At 37.4% G+C, this 21,409-nt stretch overlaps 1 protein-coding gene across 1 annotated transcript in view; it reads right to left on the reverse strand.

Moving 5' to 3' along the window:
• Positions 1-17,199, reverse strand: part of LOC149138964 (E3 ubiquitin-protein ligase RZF1-like) — a 46,548-nt gene extending 29,349 nt beyond the window's left edge. The window contains exon 1 of the mRNA XM_089446281.1: positions 16,385-17,199. Within this exon, the coding sequence (XP_089302407.1) occupies positions 16,385-17,024 (640 nt within the window). The 5' untranslated portion in view covers positions 17,025-17,199. The remainder of the gene's footprint in view (positions 1-16,384) is intronic.
• Between the last annotated feature and the right edge of the window lie 4,210 nt (positions 17,200-21,409).

The following is a 21,409-nucleotide window of genomic DNA, read 5'->3' on the forward strand; positions in this document are numbered from 1 at the left end:
TAAAGAAGAGCTCTCAAACTGGTTTTCCCCAAGAGTTGTAGGGGGTTTTTCCAGGGTCAAGTTGACCAAAAATATCAGTGTTTTAATGTGTTTTAATGGCTGTTTTTAATTGCTGATTTTTAATTCTGCAATTTCCAGCATTCTGAAAAATTTCCAGAATTTGTGTTTTCAGCAATATTTATTTTTTCCAGTCTGTTAAATGTATGGTTATGGGAATGGGCATTTAACTACATGGGAGAAATAAGGAGAAACTGAAAACCGGGGTGGGAAAACAGAAATTTTTACACAAGGAGTACATGTTGTCAACATCATAGGGTACACACCATTTATCATTAAGCAGTGCACATCAACATCCTCAATGAGTCCATATCATCATCAAAGAGTTCACATCATCAAGCAGTCCATCATCCACATCAACATCAATAAAGAGTTCACATCCACATCATCAAGCAGTGCATCCCAATAACAAGTCCACATCATGAGTCTGCATCATCAACAAATCCACATCATTATTAATGAGTCCATATCATCAACAAGGAATTAGGGTTAAGTTCATTAGTCTTAGATTTTCTTCTCCAAACCCAGCCTAGGGTTTTACAAATCATAGACAGTCCAATGTCAATATTAATTGGAACAAAAAAAAGAAACACAAGATACTTATCTTTGGAAATCAAGACAACACCCTCCTGGTCTTGAGTCCTTTTAGAATCCAACCTGCAAATCGGCCTCAACATCAAGATGTCAAATCTCTTAGCGATCAATTCCTAAGTCCAACATTTTCTCAATCATTTATATCAAGATAGGGTTAACAGTTATTGGCAAGGGTTTTGCAGTTCGAACAGCTAGCATTATAGCATCAAACCCTAATATCTTTTCAGGTTTACAAACCCTCAGTTTCTCAACATATGTAAATGTCATTGCCTTCTTCCATCATGCTACCAATTTTATCTAGGGTTACTTGTTTCAATAGCAACAACAATCTTTGAGTCCACAAGCCCTAGGCTTTATCCAAATCAACCCTTACTAGGGTTTTATCATTTACCCTAGATTCTCTTTTAGTCATTAATATCTACCATGCAAAGCTTCTATGGGTATGAGATGATTCAAACTACTAAGTTCATCATACTAATTTGAAATGATTCAAACTTAATTTGGTCGACTTTCCACAATTGTTATTTGTATGAATATTATTGTCAAGTTATTGTTGTTAATGTCATTGATATACCAAGGTTCATTGTCATGTAGAGTCAACTTCATTCCTCTATGTCATGATCAAGTCATTGTAGATTGACACTTCCATTGAATTCCTTACTACAGAGATCACAGATTAGGGTTGATAACTTCGGATGATTTCACTGTCATATAAAGACTTCCAATGTATGACAAGGTTATGTCGTATAGGTTACAACTGAGTTATTGTGCCATATCACTTTTATATTCATTGTCATGCAGTGTTGCGAACATCTCGATAACATCCTGATTTTATCTCGAAATCACGATTTTTTGGCCTGGTCGATGTTTTTCGATTTTTAAAGATATTTTTATGGTATCTTAATTTTGCCGATGTTTGCCAAATTTGTACCGATTTTTTCCAGAATTTTATGATTTTTTCATTTTGCAAACCCTTGCCGATGTTCACAACATTGTCACGTACTAAGCGATGTCACTGAGAGAAGTTATTGTACCATACAGAGAATAGGGGAGCCATATTGAGCATATGAGTCACGAGGATTTATACAAGCCATAAATAAGATATTGAACCATCGAAATATGATGTGAGCATATCGCGTCACGGAATGCATATACGAGTCATGGATAGAAGGATCTGAGCCTTACTCATAAAACAAAATTGATCCATTACGAACCTTAACCGATGTGATGCTTCATGATCCGGAGATACGAGCCTCTTCACTAGTAATATAGAGTGTGATCCATTGTGTAAGCATGCCATTTCAATATGGCAAAAATTCATAATAACACAAGCCACAATAATACAAAGATGTAATATGATCCGAGTCAAAAAGCAATATGAACAATGCCAATCTAATGCAAGTAATGCAATGTAGACAAATCACGGTAATGCGCTACCCCATAACCATTGTTGGGCGACATTATAGAAACTACTGTAATGTCCTTTGAATAATGTATCGAACCTCGCGGCAGATATAATGTCACTGTAAGTATTATTTTCTTGAAAAGTCAAGGCCACTACCAAAAGTATATCATTGTTACATTGTAATGTTGCTACTCTTAGCAACCAAAACATATGCGTGTTAAGGACAATAGACGCGAACCACAAGAAAATAGATGAGCTCCAAATCTCATAATCATTGTAAGATACAAAACCACTGTGCGACAAGGAATATGCAGTTTTCCACGGGGACGCGTCCCCCCACCTGGGAATCATGATTCCTCACTCCCTTGTGCTCCAGGGACTTGGGGTCGTCTGGGGTTCATTTCCCAACACTCCCAAAAATAGGTTACACACGGAAACTCCAAAGGGGGTCGTTTCCTAAAAAAAGGGTCATTTCCAAGCAAAAAAGTGGTTGATTCTGAGCTGACAACCCACGTAATATTATTTACATTTATCCAATCTATTCCCCTCTTACAATCCTAGTCGCAATGATCTAAGACAACAAATTCTATTGTTCAAATTCTATTCGATAACTTTTGCAGGCGTTTGGTTCATGCATTGTCACTTGGAGGTTCACACGAGCTGGGGATTGAAAATGGCATGGGTTGTGCTAGATGGAAATACCCCAAATCAATCTCTGCCTCCTCCTTGGATCTTCCAGCCTGCTAGCTCTCAATACACCATTGATGCTTCTACTAACGGCTCAAACATGCTGGTATTTATGAAAACATATATGTGCGTGGACTTAATCTAAGTTGTTAAAGGTGATAGACAGTTAATTTTCTTAGATCATGGATAGGAAAGGACCATATATTAGTGCAACAGTGATGTTGTGTCCCAACTTCGTCGATATTGACTTGATGACGTGAATGATAATATTGATTTTGTTTTGACTTTCCCATTCTCATGGTTGCGAGCCGTGATACATGTCGTTTCATGGGACATAATTTATGTAAACCCAACAATTTTCTAAATTTCTATGCAGTCAGTTTTGTTGAACATGCTAACACATCACAGTGATATTTTTGAATTTTAAGAAACACAAAAAACTATAAAAAGTTCTCATTTATGCAACATTTACTGACACTAATTTTAATAAGCTAAAACTAACATTATGTTAACTTTTTAACTATAGAAATTTGAATCTTGATGTATTAGACTTGACTTTTATTTCAATATTCAGTATTCACAGTTGGAACTTCAATATGGTTTAAACTTTTATTTTCATTTTACATTGTTACAGTTACATGTATGATTGTATCATGCTTTTCGTTTTAAATTTGTTTCAATTATATGATTCATCGATTTATCCTTCATGATGTAAGTGTTATATAATGATAAAGATAGTTAAATTATAAAATTTCAATGATATATTTATAAGTTTTTAGTATTTTTATTTTACTATTTTTGTCGAGGTCCTTGTGTTAAAGACGCCAACATCCCCCCACATTTCCTAAAAATTGGTGGGGAGCTTTTGCATGGGCCACACCTGTGTATCCCCGCTCCCCCGTCCCCACGTCCCAGAACTTGGTGGAACGTTGGGAATATGTGAGTCACCAAGTCACTGAGTTATGAGAGACATCGAACCACTGAAATATATATATATATATATATATATCAGAAACAAAGTGATGCCACTATAGTGACTATGCTCCGGAGTATAGCGATGCCACTGTAATGAGCATGCTCCAGTGTAGAGTGATGCCATAGGGAATAGCAAGTTCCAGAACTTCGATCACAGGGAATGGAGTCTACTTCACTCCATAGTGATCAAGGTCTTTTTACATCAACGGAGATCATACAAGCCTTAATACAAAGAACATGAGTTTATGCGAGATGTTTTATGTAAGCCTTGACATAGAGATGAGCGTGCCAATACACGTATCATAGAGATCGAGTTGTAGCAAAACAAAGGTATTCGTTTTGTACATCCACATATGAAACCATATGAATTGTTACAGAGATAATACGAACTTGGGCCATTGAACTGAGCCATGTAGAGAACCATCATTTATAAGCTTTGAATTATTGAGCAGAAGTTTCTTGCAAAAACTCGTCTTAATTTTTCTCAGAAATCATTACAGAGGATCAACGAACTTCTAAGAATGCGGATCTTTGCCAACATAATTGATCTTTAAGCCTCCTTACCCAAACTAGCTTTGATGCCATGTTGAATTTCTAGTGTAATAATGACTAGAATAGTTTTTCACAATTGATAACTACTTCAATTGATGCAAGCAGTTCCTTCTTTATACTTAAATCAACAAGTAGCTATACATGAAAAACTTCAACCATTCTAATCTTCAACAAGAGCAATAAATAGAGATCACAGTAGACAATAAACAATAAGAGACAAGAGACACCAAGATTAGGCTCACAGCCAGGGCAAAACCCACAAGGGGAAAACCAAAAGTTCTTCCCTTATGAGAGAGAGATTTTGTCCATCAAAAGTATATCAAAATGATCCAATAAATCCAGGTCAATCTTTAATGAAATACTAATCAAAGTTGTCCACAGAAGCTCAGCCCAAGATCATTGTCAAAACCTTCATTTAATGTTACACAAATTACAGTCAGCAAAGATAGAAGTTTTCAATCTTCAAAATGATGTAAAACAAAAGCTAAATAAAAGTATTGGGATGCCCACAAAACCATGCGGTCAAGACAACTCCAATAGACAAGATAAACCAAATCAAAAGAAACTTCTCCTCTCCTTCACACGTGAGAAATCTCTTCTTGTAATTGCAAATCGAATTGGTTGAATTGGTGATTAAAATGAATGATATATATATATATATATATATATATATATATATATAGATAGATAGATAGATAGATAGAGATATATCACATGTGGGCTAATTAGCCCTAATGAGGCCGACATGAGGATCTAAAGGAACCCGCTTGTAGGTGACAAAAAATAAGCAGATTTCTCCTTTAAATAATGAAAAATGTCGACCATAGCTACATGATTTTTCAACACTATCCACAAACACCGCAGGGAATATGTCTACAATTTGAAACAAAACAGGTTGACCCCCACGAGTACTCACAGGAAACTCGATCTTCTTGGCTAGGCAGATATGGATGTTCCAATAGAGTTTGTTGTTCCCCAAACTGGTTTCAAACCGAAAATTGCTTATGCTTAGATTAGATTCTTCTTAGACAGATTAATGACCAGACCATGCTCCAAACAAAGCCAGAAATGCTTCAATTGTTGTTTTGTGCCAAAACAAGAGATAGGTGACTAGGTAGGGTGGGATCACCTCCACTGAAACTAGTCAAAGGAGAAATGGGCCAAAATGATCCAATCCAATGATGCCTCAAGTGATTCTAATCCTCTTGTATTTATAGATTTTCTTAAGGGGGTTTTTCTCCTTAATTATTTAAGAGGGGCTCATGGTAAACCCCAACTTTAGGCTTTTTTGCCACAAAACTCGCCCCTTGTTGCCTAAACATTGGGAATTTTGGGGTTTTCCCTTTTATCCACGACTATAGCCTACCGAGATCGATACGCTAGTTTGTCCCTTGGGCCAATTAATCCCTTGGGGACATTACATAAAACAAGAATGGAAGTACAAGAATTGAAAAAGGATATGCTCAAGCTAACCACAAAATAAAGAGCATAAGCCACACATTACCACAACAATTTTAAGAGATAAGATACAGTAGGGCCCTTCTTTATTTTGAGAAAAAATTTAAAAGTAAATTATATTGATAAGGTTTGAGTTTGAATTAGACACATGTTTGGATTGCAAACATTTTAAGATATTGATCAAGGTTGTTTCCTTTCAATTCAAATCTATTTAACAGAGGTTGGCAAGTAGTTTTTTTCCAAATTGACTATTTGATGTCGTCTTGTTAAAGGCATTGCAAAAATCTATACGATGAAGAAAAAAACTCTCTTGAAGACTAAAAGATATCAACCATTAGTAATATTCCTAATTAACTTAATTACTCTCTACTTAAAGGCAATGTGACTATCTCTTCAAGTAAGCAAACATCTCTCCTATTGATTTCAACTTTTTCTACAATCAATTGTTAAAAATATCATCCATTTGAGTGTGCTCTATACTTTGAAAATCAATTTAAAAGACTAAACAATATATTTAAGTCAGCTCTAATTCATGTTTAAAATCTATTTCTTCTCAAACCCAATTTTGCCCTCTCGTTCTTTTTTACAGTTGCAGGCTTGATTTAATCAATTAAAAGTCCATGTAACTAGTCAAATCCCATGATTGTCATCAAAAGAGGTATTTTTAAGTGTATATCAATAGAAAAATAAATAATATTTTTACCTTTCATTTCCATGCATGTAATTTAATTTTTGTTGTGTTCTATTCCTTCATTTTCACTTTTATTTTCACGAATGTCTACAATCACTAAAAATAGTTAGGATCAAAAACAATTCCCATTGACTGCTAAATTTAAGTCAAGTTTATCGGATTCATTTGATGCTTTTTGTTAACTCAAACAATTCTATCACGATAAGTCAAATTAAATTCTAATAAAACCTATAATTTTTAGATTTTCAGGTAGTTGTCCAAATCCAATTTATGTGAAAATAGCTCACAAGTGACTTTTACTTGAAGATGAGATCTAGGAGAATCAACATGTTACCAATTTTGTATAAAGAATGTGAAAGCAAAATGTATTTGATGAATCTTTTCAATTGGTAGGTGAAGATTAACTATGCATTGACTCACTAGTTATGTTTATAGTGCTATGTTGTTAATGGAAGTTCCATTCTTGTCATGATCTACACCATCTATAAGGCATGAATGAAGTCGATGCAAATCATGGATGGTTTTGATCAAATAGATACCCTTCAAACATAGCACCTACACTAAGTTAACAACGGTTGGCTCTTTGTAGTGTCGGTGCCTCAAGAATTTCAAAAGCAATAATAATAATAATGTCGTACTAACATAGAACATAACCCTAGATAGGAAATATCCAACTTTGATTTTTAGTAACCCTGTTAAGAAGGCAGCAAAAAGACAACAATCATGAGGGAATAACAACAATTTGTTAGAGTAAATAAAGTCATATTTTCAATAAGGGTTTGCCTAGTCAACGAAAGCAGGGTGTTGTTAATGCCCTTGCCAAGGTTCAAGCCTCCCTAGTGACATGTTTACTTCTTGTGGGTTGCTTGTGCAACAAGCATAGTGCAAGTCCTAAGTTGTTATAAACCCCAATACTAAAAATAGCATGATAGACCTACATATAAACAATGTATAACGAATACAGGTACCCAAAGTGATAATAACAATGAGTTATACAATAGGAGAAGATCTACCAATAACCCAAGTACATCCATATATCCATATCACAATTCACTATTGACCCCTCTCTCTCTCTATCTCTCTCTCTAAACAATGTATAACGAATACAGGTACCCAAAGTGATAATAACAATGAGTTACACAATACATATACAATAGGAGAAGATCTACCAATAACCCAAGCACATCCATATATCCAAATCACAATTCACTATTGACTCTCTCTCTCTCTCTCTCTCTCTCTCTATATATATATATATATATATATAGATATAGATATATATATATATATATATATATATTCTCATTATGTACATTTTACCCAATGTATTCCCCTAGGAGGGTCATAAAATTTCATATCAAAGCCACCAAAATTTTGATTTAAACACCTTCAAACAACACCTTGCATGGTTTGATTCATACTTTGCACAGTCCAAGTTCAATAAGACTTGAAGGGTTGTAAAGAAAACACGCTAAACTATATCTAAAAAGAATACACATCAAAGGCACAAGAATTTATAAGATACAATCCATGCAAGATAGTGACTTTGTTCATTCCCAAAGCCTTGCTAACATTAAGGCTCACTAAATTGAACATATCTAAAAATTGTGAGCTCCAATTGTAGTGAGAATGATGGCATAAAAAAGAAGACGTAACAAGGAAAAAGTTAAAACAACTCCAAGATTGCTATCTACAAAAGGGAAAAATTTGCAAGGTTCTGAAGATGTGCCAATAATTTTCCATTAAAAAGAAAAACACATTGAGTAAGACTAATGGAATTGCAACGCAAACATCTAATATTGTTATAGGTCGAAATTTCAAAGTCCTTGGAGCAAACATTTTGAATTTATAAGAAGTACAAGGTCAACTTGCTAAGCAATTTCCATATAAAGGCTTAAAAGGCATGTTAACTTAAAACTATCATAAATTCTTATTGGATAGTCCAAACAGATTATTTAAAAGATGTTGTAAAGAGCAGATATAGGAGAATATCACGATAATTTTGGGGAATAAACATTGTGAATTTTCTATATTGGAATTCAAGGGTTCCGACAAGAAGCTAAGCACTTGAGGCAAGAACTAATGGCATTACCAAAATTTTGCAATGATAAAGATGGAATCAATCCTTGTAATTTTGTTAAGGAAAATTTGGAAAACATCTTTATATCATCCAAGTACCCAAATGGTGAAGCTTGGGAGAGGTGGATTGATCCAAAATGGATCTAAACAAGCGAATGATTGTAAGACTCAGTACCTGCAAGCATAATTCGGTGATTAATGAAGTTTAGTGACTATGTAAAAGCCAATGCAAAAGTAACGTAGAATAAGGCAAAGGCGAAGAAAACATGAATGAATTAAAAGACAAATAAAGATAATAAATGTATTAATGTCCAACCGATGACCACAAAAGTAGGTCAACATGACTATGTTAGGTACAATGATGTTGATATAAAGCAAAAGTACTAAAGTGATTTCTATATAAGACAAAAAATCAAGAAGTGAAAGAGCATTCTAATCTAAAACCCTATAAGGCCAACTCCAAAGAATGAAGACGCAGTCCAGGAGAAAGATCTACAAGATGAGTCCTCATTAACCTATGGTACTAGCTATAAGAGGTGGTCTAGGACAACCAAGGAATGGGAAATGAAAGGGCAAGCCTATTGGCCTTCCCATTACCCCAACCCTCCCTATTTCATCTTGTACATTCACCGTTGAATGGTATTTTTGGGCCAAGAGAAGAGAATGAAGAGGACCGATATGAATTGTTGAATGGCCATAGAGCCATGAATTGCATTATAACAAGACATTGTCAATATAGACTAAGCAACCATTTGAAGCTACTTTCCCCATTTAACTTTCCAGAATAACTACTGTGTTCACATGTGACAGAGTTACTTTCCCCATTTAACTTTCCAGAGTAACTATTGTGTTCACGTGTGACAGACTTACTTTCCCCATTTAACTTTCCAAAGTAACTATTGTGTTCACATGTGACAAACTTTACCTCTGTGTTTTAATGTCATGTAGAGTGTTTTGGATGAGATTATTTCTACCATTTATGGTGTGTTTTTGTTGTTGGTTTCCCTCATGGTTGATAAAGAGTCCCATTTTGTAATTCTCTTAAATTCACTCAAAAAACAAATTTCATTAGCAGAGTATGGATGCCAACAACTCTATAATGGCCACCACCCAATTCTCTTTGAAGTCTGAGATCAATGGCTATCATTATTGAGTCGTCATAAAAAAATCTAGCCAATCTATAAATCTGGTTAATTTTTTTCAATCTTATGGTTGTTGTGGCTAGGAAGTTGAGTTTATTCCTCCATTATACGTTGTCCCCCCAATTATTTGTTAAACCCACATGCAAGCTTGTTGCACATGGGGGGTCATGTGCTCACATTGGCACCTAGAAGGGAGCAAAAATAGGCCATACAAAAATCATATGAGCCACACATAATTGAAGGAAGTACATAGTTGAGGACACCATTCATTTAGCAATTCACATTGGCTTTATTTTCTCAACACATGTAAAGCAACAACTATTATAACTTATTACTTTGACTATGGTAACCCCCCTTTTCTCTTTATGATTGACAGCTACATGTGGGTTATTAGCTTCTATTAGCTTACTTTTGTTACCTTCAATTTCAGACTATACAACAAATTCTCCAACTATGGATCTATGTGAGGAAGCGCTCAAGCCAAGTTTGTGTGGGCCACAATCTACAAACGCTCTAATTTAGATGTTTGAGATTTTTGTGAGGTTGCATGAGGAAAGCCTTTGACCTGAAAGGATCTCATAGGATTCTCACACAATAATTTAAACCAAAACACTTCTTGATTTTTCCAGGTCCTTCCTCACGTTGTGTAGTCATCTTTGTTGCCATAATTGTTTTTTTTCTCAATATTCAAGAATTGAGCGATTTCATTGCCCATCACTGTGATTCCTTGGTTGGGAGCCTTCAACCAACCCAATTTCAGCAATTGTTGATTTTCCAACCAAGCAAACCTCACTAAGGGCATTAATTTTGCAGTTGATTCTATTGAAGTTCTAGAATTTGCTGAAAACTTGCACAAAAATGGTGAAGGAAACTAATTAAGATGATGTGCTAGGAGTAATTCTCTTGACCACGAATTATCAATGATTTGACTGTTGGCACAATGGGCTTCATATGATGCACATGAAAAAGTAGGTGTATCAACGAAAACAATGATACCCAACAATAGTCTTTCCTATGTTGTTTGAAAGCGAGTTGATTGAAGACCATATCAGCTAGCTCCCAATGGCTTCAATGATTTCGTTCTATATGTTTACTAAAGGTGAACATTGAACAAATAGATATTGGGAAACTACATGAGAAGATGAAAGTTGTCCAAAAGGAAAAAGGAAAAAAATAGCATAGGTTTTGAAAGATCATCCTAATCAACACGAAGAAAGTGACAAGGAAGAGTTTATGCAACAAGTTAAATATGAGGTTCAACTACTTAACAATGCAACTTAGGAAGGCAATATGTTGCAGACAATTGGTTGCATAAATGCAAGACAAACAACAAACGGTCGTGGAAAGAAAGACATGTATTTGGGTGTACTATTTATAGCTAAAAGGTTCATAAACAAACGGCATTTTATAAAGTCTCAACTCACACCAGCAACAAGTGCTTTTGCATTGTTGCAAAAAGGTGAAGAGAATTAAATTTGCGATTTTCTCTTCTCATTCTCAGATTTGATCACATAACCAAGTACAAGCACAAAAGTGTGTCACAAAGCCATATCATTTAATAGAATGTTATTATTGCATCAATTCAAAAGAAAATACATTTAAATATGAGATCTAAATCTAGATCTACATGAAACACAATAATTAATTTCAAAAGCCCTTGATCTGAAGCATTGCTTTTCTTTCCTCATTAAAAAACAACCATTGTGCAAAACTCAACAAAGAAATCCTCAACTTCCTTTGCACCATATACACACATTCAACATACAATGACAAATTCTCCAAAATATATTAAAAAGCATTTGCATCTTAAACCAACAAGAAATTAAGAAAATATGTAACATTTGTTTTGCCACTATGACTTCAAAAGGGTGTAGAGTAGCTTTTTCATTTACTTAATGCTCATACAAGCACCATCATTTCAACACAATCATCTCGCACTATTGATTATATCTCTTAGAGATAACTATTATGAAAGAGTCACCACATTGTTAGAGAATCTATTGCAAAGTAATGTTGTGATGATTCTCTGAGACTTGATAACAATTTGTGAAGTCTTTTTACCTTTTCTTAGTTAGCTTATACTTCTTCTTATTATTATTAGTGCATATCTGTGTGCTTCATCAAACTGCTACCAAAACAAAATAACATGAACACAGAATTTGGCTCTCTGCCAGGGACAAACCCTCTCCACTCTTGAGAGGGAAACCCTTTGTAAAATTTCTCTTATTGAAGCTTCTTATTTGAACGGTTGCCAAACCCTAGACCCTTGATTAGGATATCCTCCTAGCATGAGTCAAATCCTTCCTCTTTCTACACTGTCACTTCTGGCACATTTTCCAACATTTCGTCTTCCAGCACTTTGTCTTCTAAGATAGGAAACCCTAGAGAATTAGGGCTTCTCTTCTTCGCTATAAAGAGATCCTTCTTTGTTGTCTTTAAGGAGACCTTGTAGACCCAACTGCTCATCCGAATTAGGTCTCTTATGTTGCTGCCCTAAATTGTTGTCAAGCCCTTCCTACTCCTCGCACATGTGACTGTTCTAGCCTCTTTTCTTCTTCGTTAGAGTGCCCTTCTTCTTCACTTGAAGATCTTTCTTCCACGCTAGAGTAGTAGGCCTTGTAGGCCTAGTTTCAGCCTCAACCATGGGTGGATGTATGATTGTAGTTTATTGCTGCCCTAGCCGCAGGAACAGCTTCAGATTCTCGCACGTGTGGTTGTGTGTGACCCTAAGAACAGTCCTTTATCCCTTGTTGTTTTCTCCTCCTTTCTTCGCTAGAGAGAGAGACCTTTTTGGACTAGATTGCACCCAAAACGTTAGATGTAGTGACCTGCTCCTTACTGTTGTTGTAGCCGCAGGCAGACCTCCATTCTCCCTTGCAAGTGTGGTTGTTGATATGCCCTAGAGAATAGCTCTAGACCTTCGTTGTCTTCCCTTGTTCCTTCGCTGCCCTAACAGACTTCTTATCCACCCTTACTCGATTGTCCTTCTTCCCTTTTGTCAACTCCTTTCTTGCGAATTTCAGAGCTTGTTGAGTGTCTCCAAATGAGGAGTGGACAACCTCTATAAACAGAGGTTTGTCCCTCCTCCTTCAAGCCAACATGACAGTCTTCTAGGCCGACTTGACAACTACAATGTTTTTCATCATTTATTCATCGTTTTTGTTGCCTGTAGACTTTGTTGTTGCTAGGAGAGGATTTGATTTGCCTTGGACGTGTTCCCATGACCTTGTATGACATCATACATGATGTATCATGCCCTCAAAGGGTTTCATTATAATTACATTTTGACTTTGACTCCCTAGAAGCACTTCAAAATGTGCTTGACCTATTTTCAATGAGCAAGAAACTCATTGATAAATAATATCAAAATAAATTCTCTTTTCTTAAATAAGTACAAATATCAAAATTACATATATGAAGACCAAAACTAGTTACATCTTCTCCAACACACCTCACCTTCCATGCACACGTACCATTGTGCTATCATGCCCTTAAAGACCATAAGAACTCTGATACCATGTTGAGAAATAGAACAGACAAGAACTTGGTTGAAAAGGCTTTAAGCGATTCTCTACAACTGTATCCATCTCATGATATCAATTTATAATACATGTATTTGACCACCTATATATCTATATCTGACTGACAACTCATTAGTGGATAATGACAAACATCTCAATAGTAAAAAAGGATGACAACCCAAGAGAAGGTGGTCTTGAACTTTGTGATTGTCTGTGGACTTAAAGTACTACTTTTATGGTCATTAGCAATAAAAATAGCAAATAAAATGTTGGGCTAGCTAGGGTAGACCTCTTTGGTACCCTCCCCTTGATAGGAAGAGATAAACTTTGTTTGCTACCTACTAATATAAATCCATCTTATAACCCAATATCTATCAAACACCAAGAGAGATCAAAAAACATGCATGCAAACTTCTCACTGCTTTAAAAATCTAGGCTTAAGATGGATATATGCTAGTTTATTTTTCATTTATCCATCTTATAACCCAATATCTATCAAGCACCAAGAGAGATCAAAAAACACAAATGCAAACTTCTCACTGCTTTAAAAATCTAGACTTAAGATGGATCTATGCTAGTTTATTTTTCATTTATTTTTTGAATGTTTAATTGTCCTTTTTCCCAATGGTCATTCGGCAGCAATCCTTTTTCCATTTTAGTTTAAATTGCACACATTATGTGAGACATCTCTTCCACTTGAGAGATAAGTGTGCCTCACTTCTCTCATTGCAATGAATAAAGGATAATTAATATGCAAAGGAACAAGTGCTAACGAGATACTGGAGAAAATTCTAATGCAAGGAGCAATCTAGAGACCAAGCCAACCAACTTGTGATCATGTCACCAAGCCAACATACAATCAATCGAGTGACCAAAACAACAAGCAATCAAACAAGCTAACAACCATGCAAGTGATTGAGTCAAGTAGTAAACAAACAAGCAAACAACCAAGTGCGCAATCAAACCCACCAGCGACCAAGCCAACCAGCTAGTGATCTTGTGATCAAGCCAGCATACGATCAATCAAGTGACCAAGACAACAAGCAAACAGCCAAGAGGGCAATCAAGGCCACCAATGACCAAGTCGACCAACAATTCAGAAAACCAATTATGCACACATTATGTGAGACATCTCTTCCACTTGAGAGATAAGTGTGCCTCACTTCTCTCATTGCAATGAATAAGGGATAATTAATATGTAAAGGAACAAGTGATAACGAGATATTGGAGAAAATTCTAATGCAAGGAGCAATCTAGAGACCAAGCCAACCAACTTGTGATCATGTCACCAAGCCAACGTACAATCAATCGAGTGACCAAAACAACAAGCAATCAAGCAAGCTAACAACCATGCAAGTGACTGAGTCAAGTAGTAAACAAACAAGCAAACAACCAAGTGGGCAATCAAACCCACCAGTGACCAAGCCAACCAGCTAGTGATCTTGTGATCAAGCCAGCGTACGATCAATCAAGTGACCAAGACAACAAGCAAACAGCCAAGAGGGCAATCAAGGCCACCAGTGACCAAGTCGACCAACAATCCAAACAACCAATTACCGAGTCAACCGACAATCCAAACAACCAATCACCAAGCCAACCAACAATCAAGTAAGAAAAAAAACTAAGTTATCATTATTGTACAATGCTTACTTAAATGAGAGAGTGAATGTAAGACCACTACAAGAAGGAAGTGAGCAACTATGCAATAAAAGGGGCTAAGCAACTAGTGAAGCATCAATGGGTGAGGGCAAGAGGCAAGAGGGGGAGTGAGGAGAAGCAAGGGAGTGCGTACGTAATGTCCCCTATTGATTAATTGCCCAAGGGAGGACGAAATAGACTATCCATCCCCTTAGGCTATAGTCATTGACAAAGGGGGAAACCCATTATCAAATGTTTTGGGGCAACTTGTGGTAGCTGGGGCAAAAAGCCCAAATTGGGGGTTGCACTTTGTAACCCCTCGCATTAGATTAAGGAAGAAAGACCCCCATGAGGAATCTATACATAGAGGAGGGATAGAATCATTTCATCATCATCAATTTGGATGGGAATATCTAATTTTTCTTGAGTTGAGGCTTTGAGGATTTTAAGACCCCTTTCCTTTTGTCTAGTTTCGGTGGGAGGTGACCCCACCCTAGCTAGTCACCTTCTTTTTCTCCATTTGTTACAGCGTATTCTTTGGGAGCAATGCAGGTCTGTTCTGTTTTGCAAGGAAGAGAATTCCGGTGACCATCTTACTGGTCTAAGAGCAACAGTAGTATTCTGTGAGCAATCTGACCATCACAAGCTTTCTGGGCAGTGAGGTCTTCTTTGGCTACAGTGCACCCGAACCGGTACTGTTGGATAAGACAAGTGAGACTGCAAAGGTCCTCTCTGAGGCACCGAAGCCAAACAAAGGCTAACGAAGCCCTTTAAATAGTCAAAAAAGCCGTTTCTATATATTTAGCCATGAACAAGAGTCTGGGTAGTGTGTCTCTATCTCTCAGTGTGGTTCTTCATTATATATCCGAGCCCAGCTTTATTGCATTGAGGAAAGATAAGGCTACGGAGGACCCCTCTGTGGAGTTATTAATTAGTATAGTAACCACAGAATTGAATAGTGCTAGTGCGGGTTACAGCTAGAAAGTTGATCTATTGGATATCGAAGTACAATATTGGTGAATTATTGGTTGAATGAATCTGCTATTCACTGGGGGTCAGCCCTATCTTATTGTGGTTTGATCATATTGATGTTGGAAATCTTCTATATTATTGGTGCAGTTCATAGAAGGATATCTACTGTTGTACGAATGAAGGAATATGTTACTGCTGTTGATTTACTGGATACCCTTGTAAAGGTTAAAACCCTAAGGGCAAAATCCACCTGGGACATTAGAGCGTACGGGGTGGAAGGCAGTCACCAAAGGTGGGGAGCACCAGACAACACGGACGGGTGAAGGGGATGGGACAGTGAGTAACGGGAACAGGTAGGGAGGAACAAGGAAGGGAGTGAAGGAGTAATGAACCATCAATGGTCAATGAGACGTATCCCAGAGTGACCACAAATGCACAGAAAGCTCGAAGAATCAAATTTAATTGTGGATCGAAGTCCTGAGGATGTGCCACGTGCAATTAAGAAAGCAACATTGGCATATGACGGAGAAGAACCACAAAGCACAGAGACAACTCGGAAACAGAGATTATCTCCGTTTAGAATTAGCGCCGTGGAGCAAAATCCCCATCGTACCTGAAGAAGACGTTTCATTTCGACCACGGGAGTGCATCCGATCATATTCCGGATTGTCTGTCGGCATCTCATATCGACATACCGGGCAAGAATTATGCTGCGCAAGCCATGGAAGAATGCAATCGGCGTGATACATATGACTACAGGGCATCCGCTTTGCATATTTCCCTAGTTCGAACTCATCCTTACACACCGCGCACTGCGCCGCCGCATCCTTGCCGCTGACCTTCACCTCCTCCAGAGCGTCCACCGATGCCCTCGACGCCGGTGGTGGGCCCCTTCTGCCGGGGCCGCTCTCCACCAATTCCTGCAACAACTGCTCTAGCCCGGGGCCGAGTAAAAACTCCCCCGTATTCCCTCTCATCATTCTCCTCAGGGCCACGGGGAGGAATTCATCGTCGTGCACATGGCCGTGGGGAGGGAAGAAGAAAGGGCTGAAAGGCCGCCGCGAAGCAAACCTGGCAAGGGATTGCATCACCTGGGCCATGGCTTCGTCTTCCTCTTCCGCGCCATGATTTACGTTCTCGACTTCTTCCACAAAGCCACCGTGGCAGTGAGGGCAGACCGGCCTGCTTGCGCTGCGGGGCTGCCTGATTGCCATGTTGCACTGATGGCACCACCACCTCCTGGCAGACGACATCGCTGAAAAGCCCCCGGCCAAAACAAATAAAAACCCTCGCTAAAAGCCCCTTGTCTATTTAGCGAAACCCTTGGAACCTCAATTCTCCAGTGCCGAGCAGAACTCGGGCTGAGCTCTACATATTACGTCGCATTTATAGAATGAAGAAATCCTTCTGCCAGTGTCGTATTTATCGAATGAAGAAAGTCTTTTGCCGTTGTTGTCTTGTAAATAAGCCATTGGTGTACTGCTGTGACTTTAATTTTCTTTTATTATTTCACTTTTCAAAAAGCTTGGGATAAGGATATTTATGCCTTATTGTCTTATTGAAGTTGGTTTTTAAATTTGGTAGCAGCAATGTGGAAAATGGCAGCTCCATCTCTATGACTTTGTTTTTGTTTATAGAGAATTTGATTGATTTTAAGATGATTTAATTTTTTGTGAAATTTTAGTATTCAGAAACAATATTCAGTGAAGGTCTCAGAGTGCGTGAAAGGTCACTAGTAGTTTTGAGTTCATAACAGCAAGAAAACAGAAGCTTAGCGAGGCCAAGAGTCCAGCGAGCTTGCGCTCTCACTAGCGAAGCCCTTGCTAAAAATTGGTATCAGAGCTAGTAACGTCTGGTTCACCTGGTAAGTACTCAATAAATATCACTCTTTTCATCTTTCAGTTTGTAATGGATCCCTTCTGCAAATCTATTTCATTCCGAGATATTAAAGAGCATGAAAAATCCACTCAAGAAAATCCCTTGCAAGATATGTTCGTCATTGCCTCCAGTCGGGTTCTTAATTCTGCCGAACTTGAATATGAGGAAAGTCAACCCACTGCTAGATGGCAGTTAGCTATCATTAATGCTTCACAAGTCTATGCAGATCTGTCAGCATTTCATTTAGTTGCTGCTACCCGTATTAGTATAAAGGAGTCAATAAGTCAGATACAGGAAAATTCTGACCGCGTACAAAGTATATCCCTCCTCGATCCCAAAACATTACAAGCCGAGGCCAAACGGCTAAAAACTCAATATCTTCATCTGGGTTGTATAAGAATAGGGATACATGCACTTACTCATCAAGGTCTAAATACATTTGTATTAACTACCGTCCATGACCTCACCCATAATAAATACATTGATTCCTCAATAGGTGGGATAGTCGCACCTCTATCCAACGGACCAGTATATTTTGATTGCTACCCATATTTCTTTGTTTATGTCTTTGATGAAACCATAAAAGACATCCTTCAATTACAAATCCAGACCACTAGATTTGACATGAACAGAAAACGACATAACATAGCAATCCAGAGTCGAGGGTGTTTTAGACACACTAATACGTTATATTCAGCAGTTCTGCATGCCCTAAGCAAGGATTCAAAAGCCAATTTTGTTGTACTCACAGATGCAAGAAACCAGAAGATTGAGCACCAAACAATCAAATGGGAAGATCTAACTTTCCCCGAACACCGGCTTGTCTCGAATCCCAGGCCTCCTTCTGTCAAGAAAATAACCTCTGCAAATATTCATGAAGAATCATCCAAAGCCATTCTCTCTTTTCCCCATAGATCCACAATTGATAGAAGAAGAATTGATGAAGACTGCAGAATGTCTCGTTTTTATGTTTCTCCAGAACTGGCTGATACTGCTTGCTCCAGTTCCTCTATAAATTCTTGTAAACATATTTCTCTTTTTGAGTTAGCCCAGCGTGTGAATTTTAATTCTTTAGAAGTCAAATGTCCTGAGTGTCAAAATATTATCAATTTAAGCCAACTTGCAAATTTGGTCCTACATGAGAACCATAATCCAAGAACAGGTGAAGCACCTCCTTCTACTTCTGTTACTCCCTGTCCAAATCCTAAATGCTCTGAAATTCCATTCCTGCATGAATCTGAGCATGTTCTCATGATACATACAGTTCCTACCTTAGAAGAAGAAGATCCAAGGCTTACAAAATTATTTTCATATATGAAACCAGCAAAACCAAGATATGGTCTTGGTTATCTTGAACAATCAAAAGGATTGATTCCCAACTGCAGATTTGGCCGAGTTCCAGAAGATTGTAAAAAGCCTAGTACAACAAAGATGCATAAGTTCTTTACGCTTATGGATGGTTGTCCAAAAACCAAAATCCCAGAAAAATGGATGAAAGCAATGTTGAATTGGGATATTTTCACAAACCCCAAAGCTAAAGAATTTGGAAGCAGTCATACTATTCCTCAGAAAATAGCACTATCTGTAGAATGGAAAAAACACATGGAATCCACTGATACTTGGATTTCTTTTTATACCTAGTTAGAAAGAAGACAGACTGCTAATGTTTTAATGACTGACTCATCAGCATCTTCTCCATCCCAACATCTCTGGCAAGCTCTAGATGGCCTTAAGGTTGAGACTCCAACCACATTTCCACCTTATAAGGGAATCGTGCTTGGAGAAGGACAAAGTTCTGCCAAAGCAGTTCCTTTAGTGTTAAAGGATGATAATGCAATAGGCACTGAAGGCAGAATTCAGAAAATAGCAGAGCAGTTGAACTGGACGAACACTGCTCTAAAAGGCCTTGAAATGAATATTGCCAAAGCTTCCATAGTCAAAGACCAGTTTGACACTATACAAGTTTCCTTGAATACTGTAAATAATGCTCTAGATAAAGTACGATTTGATAATTCAGTCGTCAAGAGTTATATGAGAGAATCTCTAGACAAATTAGAGAACGTAGAAGACAAAGTGGTAGAGCACATTGACTCTACATCAAGTCAATTAACATAATTGGTAAATAAAGTAGACAGATTATCTATTGGCAAAACAGAGAAACCAATTCCCACAACATTTATGCACAAAGGATCTGTGCGAATACAAGACCCTGTCAAACCCATCGATAGGTTTCCATTCTTACTCCCCAAGGAGTCTGCATCCCAAGAAATAAAAAAGGAAACAGACAAAGGAGAATCTTCTAAGATTGCAGAAACACCAAAAGATGAGCATATCACATTCTCAGCTTTATTTAAAGAAGAAGAGAAAACAGAAGTTTTACCTATATATGAGCCATTAGAAAGTCAATACACCAGGTATGTTGCGCCTGATATCCGTGGCAAGGGTAAAATTCCAGAAACTCACACATTCTTTGTTGATTCTCATAGAGATTGGTCTATAGACAACCTTGGTGTAGGACAAATAAGAGAATTAATAGATATGATGTACACAGAGTATAAACTCATGTGTCTCAGAGGAAAGCCTGAGGTAGATGCTTGTAAGACCATTATCCAGTGCTTTACAGGCACACTCCTGAGATGGTGGGAAACAGAATCTTCACCTGCTTTGATTAAGCAAATGGACAATCAATTGCTCGAAGATGAGCAAGGTAACATAATCCACAACCCAGATGGGACAATCCAAAACAATATGGCTAGAGCTCTAACCTCCATGATCGTTGAACATTGGTGTGGTTCAGAAGCTAATATAGCTGATAAAAATGAAGTCGTTCTAATGAACCTCAAATGTTACAGGATCTCCCAATATGAAGACTTCCATAGAGACTAGATGCAGAGGATATATGAGATAAAGGACTCCAAAAATCTGTTGTGGAAACAGGTTTACTTGGCAGCACTTCCATGAAGGTTTGTAGACTATCTTCGATTACAAGAAGTCTTCCAGATGCCATTTAAGTCCTAAACATGGGGACAGATTTACAGTTTGATTACCAAGACATTGGTTGGCCTTTGTACTAGTGAAAAGGTAAATAATTCATTAGAAAAGTTGTCGAGATTTCCAGACAGCAAATCTTTTTACAGCAAATATGGCCTATCTTTAGAAGATCCACTAGTTAAGAAAAGGAAGCTCAAAAGAAGAGCTAAGAAAGAAAAGTTGCACACAACCCAAAAAACGTATAATAGATTCAGCAAGAAAAGACCTCCATTCAGGCCCCATGCACAGCAGAAAAGAAATTACAAGTATATCCCAAAAACACACTATTATAAGCCATCTGATATCCACTTACACAGTCATAAACAAGAAAAGTGGAACAAACTGACTTGTTGCCTCTATGGCCAAACAGGACACACTGCAAATAACTGTCCTGTAGGAGAAGAGTCGAAAAAGAATCGTGGCAAGAAATCTCAGCCACAAAATCAACAATTAAAACAAGTCAAGGCTGAGACCCAATACTTTTGCATGAAATGTGGGTCCAAATCTCATAGGACAGAACATTGTCCTAATATTACAATTGGTGATCGCCCCAAATTCAACGACAAGAATTGTTGTACTCATCTGATGAATTCTTAGATTCAAATAATAGTCCTATCTATTCATCTAAAGAATTTGAAGAAATAAATCTTCATGTTAATGCCTATTATTGTTCAGATTTGGAAAATTGTAAATGCATTTTTACTGATAGTGAATATGATTCTACATAATC

Source organism: Pinus tabuliformis, chromosome X (genome assembly GCF_031772625.1).
Source record: "Pinus tabuliformis cultivar Carrire ecotype Pingquan chromosome X, CPIR1, whole genome shotgun sequence".
NCBI classification, from domain to species: Eukaryota; Viridiplantae; Streptophyta; class Pinopsida; order Pinales; family Pinaceae; genus Pinus; species Pinus tabuliformis.